Source organism: Primulina tabacum, chromosome 17 (genome assembly GCF_025594145.1).
Source record: "Primulina tabacum isolate GXHZ01 chromosome 17, ASM2559414v2, whole genome shotgun sequence".
In the NCBI taxonomy this organism is placed as follows: domain Eukaryota; kingdom Viridiplantae; phylum Streptophyta; class Magnoliopsida; order Lamiales; family Gesneriaceae; genus Primulina; species Primulina tabacum.
The window spans coordinates 27303551-27309907 of NC_134566.1; the positions used below are offsets into that span (position 1 = coordinate 27303551).

At 35.5% G+C, this 6357-nt stretch overlaps 1 protein-coding gene across 2 annotated transcripts; it reads left to right on the forward strand.

The window, feature by feature from the left end:
* The first annotated feature begins 538 nt into the window (after positions 1–538).
* On the forward strand, positions 539–2178 carry LOC142532007 (uncharacterized). 2 transcript variants are annotated; one of them, XM_075638304.1, is made up of 5 exons: positions 539–815; positions 976–1641; positions 1741–1796; positions 1891–1965; positions 2099–2178. In XM_075638304.1, the coding sequence occupies exons 1-5, from the start codon at positions 747–749 to the stop codon at positions 2142–2144; spliced, it is 912 nt and encodes a 303-aa protein (XP_075494419.1). In that variant the 5' UTR covers positions 539–746; the 3' UTR covers positions 2145–2178. The 2 variants fall into 2 exon arrangements, with proteins under 2 accessions (XP_075494419.1, XP_075494420.1); XM_075638305.1 differs by having other exon boundaries at positions 542–815; positions 976–1635.
* Positions 2179–6357: the final 4179 nt, after the last annotated feature.

Below are 6357 nucleotides of genomic sequence, written 5' to 3' on the forward strand. Positions count from 1 at the left end.
TTTCATCTCTCCCTAATCCCAAATACTAAAAAAAATAGCCTGTGAATATCATTTCAGGGAAAAAAATGTTGCGATAAAGATAATTTCAAACTTTACAATAAAATAATTAGTTGACGGCAAAAACTTGTATGCGACAGTCTTACATGTTGTATTTTGTGAGATAGATATCTTATTTGAATCATCCATGAAAAAGTATTACTTTTTATGCTAACAATATTATTTTTTATTGTGAATATCGGTATGGTTGACCCGTCTGACAGATAAAGATTCGTGATACCGTCTCACAAAATACCTACTCTTAGTTGACAGGTCACAAGAAAATTTATAAAATAATCTTAATTTTTTAAGGAAATGATCTCCTCTAAAAATTGACAATGGTAAAAAAAAAATATCCGAGTGACACGGAATTTCCACTTTTGACAAGGGTAAAAAAAAATATAATGAGTGACACAGAAACTCGAGTGGAATTGGGGACTTGCGCCTTCAAAATTGCTAAAAAAAAAATAACAGAACAAATGGGTAAATTACGCTTCTACTCTTCTCTACGTGTGGCCTACTTTCTTCTCCCAACTTAGGACTTTTCGTTTGAATTTTAAATTAAAGTTGCAAAGCTTAAACTCTTGCCACAAAAAAGGGCAAAAATATACACCAAACCACGACGTGTTTTCTTTATTGAATCTTGTTTCTGTTCTTGTTTTTCTCGAACTTTGTTGAGGTTGTCTCTTTGCAGAACTGGCGATAATAGAATGGGGGATTCAGCCTGTGTCATGCGTGGATGCTCTTATGATTCTGCCATACACAACGAGTCCAAACAGGTGCCTACTAGAACGTTCAAGCATCCTTCTTTTGTGTATATACAAGAATTTTTGAGTCGTTGATTTGACTTTGGCTTTAAAATTGCTTCTTGATTCTTGTGAAAGAATTGGAATCTGTTGTTGGTTTTGTGTGGAAGTGAGAGCTGACGGTGTTTTACAGGGGAATGGCCACATGGAAGTTCTTGGCGATTCGGTGTCATTTGGGAGGTTTATGAACGAGCCCTTGTCTTGGGAGAAATGGTCCACCTTCTCGCACAAGAAGTACGTGGAGGAGGCCGAGAGTTACTCGAAACCGGGATCGGTGGCGCAGAAGAAAGCTTTCTTTGAGGCTCATTACAAAAGAAAAGCTGCTCAGAAGGCGGCAGCTGAGCAAGGGAGTGCTGCAAACGAATCTAATGGAACAGTGGTGGAAGGCCAAGATTACGCTAATAAAATTAATGGTTCACAAAGAATTAGCTTGAAATTGGAGCCACTTTTGGTTGTTGATGAGAAAATGAACATGGTCAAAATCCCAGATCATGAAATAAATGATGGTGTGGAGAATGGAAAGGCCACTAGTTTACTTTCTGTGGCAGAAGATGCCAAGGATCAGAAACAGGCTGAAATCATATGGACTAAGTACTCTCTGGAGACTCCGAAAAAGAAAAATCAACGCAAGAAGAAGTTCTTCTCCAAGTACTTGTGCAATTTGTATGGTTTATTTCCTACCGAAGAACCCGACAATGAGCCTCATTCTGCCACCGTAAAAACGGGAATTACCGGAATTACTCCTGGTTCTTTGGCAACAGAACAAGAAGGCGAAGCTCCTCTAAAGACTCCGGTAGTGGTGATTCTCATTTTCCTGAAGATTACAGCTCAATTTCTCTCTTTTGATTGTAGATTACAAGCATCCCGAGACATTAATATTTTTTGTTTTTAATTGTAGGGAACCATTGACGGGGTCTCAAAAAATCCTGCTTCTACCCCTCCAAAGAACAGAAGGTGCGCGATGGAACGAACTCTTCTCCATAAATCGACATTGCATATTGAAAAAGTGATCTGAAAGTGTTTGTTTTACCATGTCTATATTGCACAGAAAGAAAACGCCAACCAGTCCCTCAGCTCCTAGATCCAAAACAACTCACCGTAAATGGCTCATTTTCTCTTCAGTGTAAGCATTACATGTGTTGAGATATGATGATCTGTTGCCTGGTTTTCAAATATGCCAATAGTTGTTGGATCTAGTATAATTGTCTTAAGTTGTTCGGCCTGAGTTGCTTACAGAGGTTCTTGTCTTTGATTAGCCCCAAGTCATCAAGAAATCATCGGTCGCAAACTTCATCCAAATGATTCAATCCAAGAACAGAAGAAAGAGTTAGCAAACTCAGAAGCGTCAGACTCAACCACCTGCTATCCTTCATCATGTCCCTGTGATCTGTTCTAGGATGCTAGAATCTTTTCAAGCAAGAGTACTACTACTGTCCCAATCTTGTCTACCCCAGCAATTGCTTTTACAATCCATGATTAATGATGGCATTCAAAATCAATAATCCAATGCCAGAGAGAGTCTTTATCTTACGAGCAAACGACTTACAATTAGTACATTATATATGGAAGGTATCATCTTTACATATGATGTAAACAACTCTTGTTCATTTTGTGCATTCCGTCGTTGAAATGTGGCTATTTGTATATGTCCATGGTTGTCTCTCACGCCTGGGGTCCAGGCTTCGTATCTATGTTCGTTCTATAAAAATGGTTAACCTAAATTGTCATAGTAGTCGATTGTTGTAATCTATTTTAAGCATTTATTTTAAAATGCTGTGAGATATAGGGGTACTGCATACAATTCACGTGTATTGTTTATTAGTTGGCGTTCTATCATCTATTCAACTAGCAATCATTAAAAGCTTGCTGAACTATGAATCTCGGGCGAGTTTGGATATAAACTTGTAGCTTAAAAAAACACTCATTAAGTTTGGTGTTTGGATAAATGTTGGAAATTATTTTGTTTTATTTTTAAATAAATGTAGAAAATGTCCGGAAGCCATAAATTCTAGCGCTTTTTTAAATAGTTTTTGTAACAAATAATATACTTATTAAGTTTTTTTTAAAAAAAATCTTCGTCGACTTCTCCAGTCAAACGAACATTCCCCACAACTAAATATATATTGAGATCCAAATTTATATTTAGGGACATTTGGATCTGCCACTATGCCTCCCTGAAGAGTTCAATTATTTGTCCGGCGTGTTATTTAATGTAACTCAGAAAATTCAGTCACTTGGTCTTTGTTTGATCGACATTTTGTTATAGTATCTCAGTTTAAAAAAAATTTCTAGTTTAATGTTATATATATCTATGACTGCTCAATTTCAAGTATTCTCCTACCCGTTGAACCATGTATATATATATATATTTATGTTTATAACATTCTCATTTGCAAATATATTTATATATATATACATATATATATATATATATACATATATATATATATATTTTTGCAAATGAGAATGTTATAAACATAAAATTATTCAAAAATATATTATAAATGAAAAGAAATATTTGATCTGTTGTATTTCTAACAACTAGGTAGGTGCACGTGAGGATATATAATGAGATATATGTGTCGATAATTGTGTAATAATTATTATGATACATTTGTCCCACATCGTAAAAATTAAAGATTTAAAATGAGTTTATAATGGGCTACGATGGAGTTCTATAGCAACTTGAGTTAATCATTTTCGTAAAGCGAGGACGAACACGAATTAGTTGCTATAGAGGCCCATTGTGCAGTCACGCAGGCGTGAGTCTGGGCTCTGGGTGTGACAATTATTATAGATATGTAAGCAATTCATAGACAAAAGTTTTCAGACTAGATAACAGAGAGATAAATCTAAATTATAATAAAACATCATGTCTATATAAGATATTATCATCAGTTTGTTCAATTCCTCTGCCAACTCTCAGAAGGAACTCACAGAACTACCATCTATAGTTTGTTACACAGTAGCCTTGGGGGTAACAGGTAGAATTTGCATGAAATTCCCTCCTAACACAACTACTTTGCCACCAAAAGGTTCTTTATTTCCAACAAGATCCTACAAAGTGCGGTCCACGGTCTCGATAGCAAACCGTTTGCACATAGGAGCCTCATCCCAAATAATAATAGCCGCACGCCGCAACAGTTGAGCTAGACCACCCTGTTTAGAAATAGAGCAGTAACTTTTGGCATGTAAATATATTGGGATTTTGAATCTCGAATGTTCGGTCCGACCCTCAGGTAAAATTGAAGCTGCAACACTTGAAGTAGCTGTTGCCAAAGTAATCATACCTTGGGATCTAATGGTTGCAAGCAAAGAACGATACAAAAATGTTTTTACAATCCCACGAGAACCATTTATAAAGAAGGCAACACCATTTCTCATTTTTAGACTTTCAATAATCATATTGCTTGTCAGCCGTTGGTTATCATTAAGATCAAGATGTGCGACCAAGTCTCCTGGAGAAATTGAAATGGACAAATTATCCATTATTTCTCTAGAATCATGTGGCATAGATTCTGCATATGAATATGGCAACCTGGGAAGATTGTACATATCACAAGTTTTACCCATACTTTCCAAAAAAGATCCAACTGATTGGAGTGTCTCAGACAGAACTTCGTGATCTTTAAGAAACATATTGTGAAGACTCAAAATTTTACTCTATAAATAGACAAAATACCAAGTTGTTTTTTGTTCTGCATTGAAGATAAATTATGTCATGGAGGAGAATAAATACATGCAACATTTGACATGGAGGGGGAAGGCCTAAAGTCACATTGGTTATTACATGCCATAAACCATGCAACCTTTGACATGGAGGGGGAATGCCTAAAGTCACATTGGTTATTACATGCCATAAACCATGTAACATTTGACATGGAGGGAGAAGGTCTAAAGTCACATTGGTACCTATAAATAGTGGCAAAAGAATGAGTGAAATCACACCAAAACAACATCAAAAGTTCTATCCAAAAGTTGCAATTTTCGAGTACAAAAAATTCTGCCCAATTTCAGAAAGTTTTTATCATTGTTTTACACTTCCAAATCCGATCTCCGCCGTTCATAATACAACTACACGTGTTTTGTGAAACATATCAAAAATTCAGATCGATCCAACTGTTCAATTAGGCGCAAACATTTTTGCAAAGTGACTGGTTTTTCGGTGTCAAACTCCAACTTGTTCATTCCAAGATTTTGAAACAATCTTTAAAGTAAATGAGTTTTTGCTATACTCTTACGTACACTTGCATTTCATAAGTGTTTTACTTGATATATATATCGACATACTTGTTCTTCGTAAGTATGTCCACATTTGCTTAAAAATACCTTATTTATGTTTTTTTTGAAATTCGATCGGCATGGTATATTCGTTCCTATTTGTTATGAACATTATTGAACAATTTGTTGGATATTAGTTATAATATTTGAAATCATGTTTGAAATCTTTGAAATGCACTGTAATGATTCGAATTAGAAATGGCAAGGAAATTTCGATATTTGATATGTTTTGACCCTGATGCGGTGGGATATAATAACCGTTCTTTTGGCCTCGCCCCTTAGAGGAGTAACATATAGGAGACTGATTAGTAAACCATGAAAAAAGAGATGATTTTCAGTGCTATGTTTGTATCTTGTTCATATTCGATTCAACATGCTTATGATTGAGATTATGATAATATATTCTTAAAATTATCATCTTGATATTTGTTATGCCTGATCGGCCTCCATTTACTGAGTATTTCTCAAGTACTCATCCCTTACATTCCCATCCCAGATAAGAACGATGAACAAATCGAAGATAAAAAACAAGAATACTTTTGGGGATGATAATCTGATTCAAGACTAGTCTTGTTATTTTATCTTTTAGTTAGATTATCCTATTTTACGCTTCCGCATTTCGTTTCAATCGCATTGTAAAGAATATTATTGATTTATGTAATAGAATGACTTTTGATTATTTGATGTACTACGTGACTTGTTGTTATACGATTTTAAATTGTTAAACAACGCTGATGACACGTCTCGGTTTTGGGGCGTGACACATATTGTTTCGGAAATCTTCAGAAAGGTGTGTGTAATATGTATCCCACAAATTGTGTACATCGAATGGCTCATAGTGTACTAAGATCGTAGCAAACAACCTACGCAAAGCAATGGGCATGTGAAAACTTGTTGCCTCATTCAAACACTCAAAAGTACTCTTATCACTTTCTAATAGCCCTAGGTTGTGTTGCCTCCTTGAAAGTGAAACACAATCTCCTACCAACAGTGAGCATATCAAAGTAGGACTCAGAGCCTCGAACATGAAGAGTTAATAAGCGCCGATGATATCTCTCACCTTCTTCTGTCAGATTTGCCGAGTTAACACGGCCGTTAACATCTCTTTGTTTCCTTGGTTTCCAAGTTCTAGTCGGTTGATCCCAAACAAAATGCACATGGAATTCAAAATATAAGAACTTTGTTGCTTCCAAAATGTGCGAACAAGTCTTAAAAAATTCAGTCAATATAGTTT

Coding starts and splice junctions, on each gene's coding strand:
- LOC142532007 (XM_075638304.1), top strand. CDS start 747: ATGGGGGATTCAGCCTGTGTCATGCGTGGATGCTCTTATGATTCTGCC. Junction 1,797..1,890: donor ACCCCTCCAAAGAACAGAAG/GTGCGCGATGGA, acceptor TATATTGCACAG/AAAGAAAACGCCAACCAGTC. Junction 1,966..2,098: donor TGGCTCATTTTCTCTTCAGT/GTAAGCATTACA, acceptor GTCTTTGATTAG/CCCCAAGTCATCAAGAAATC.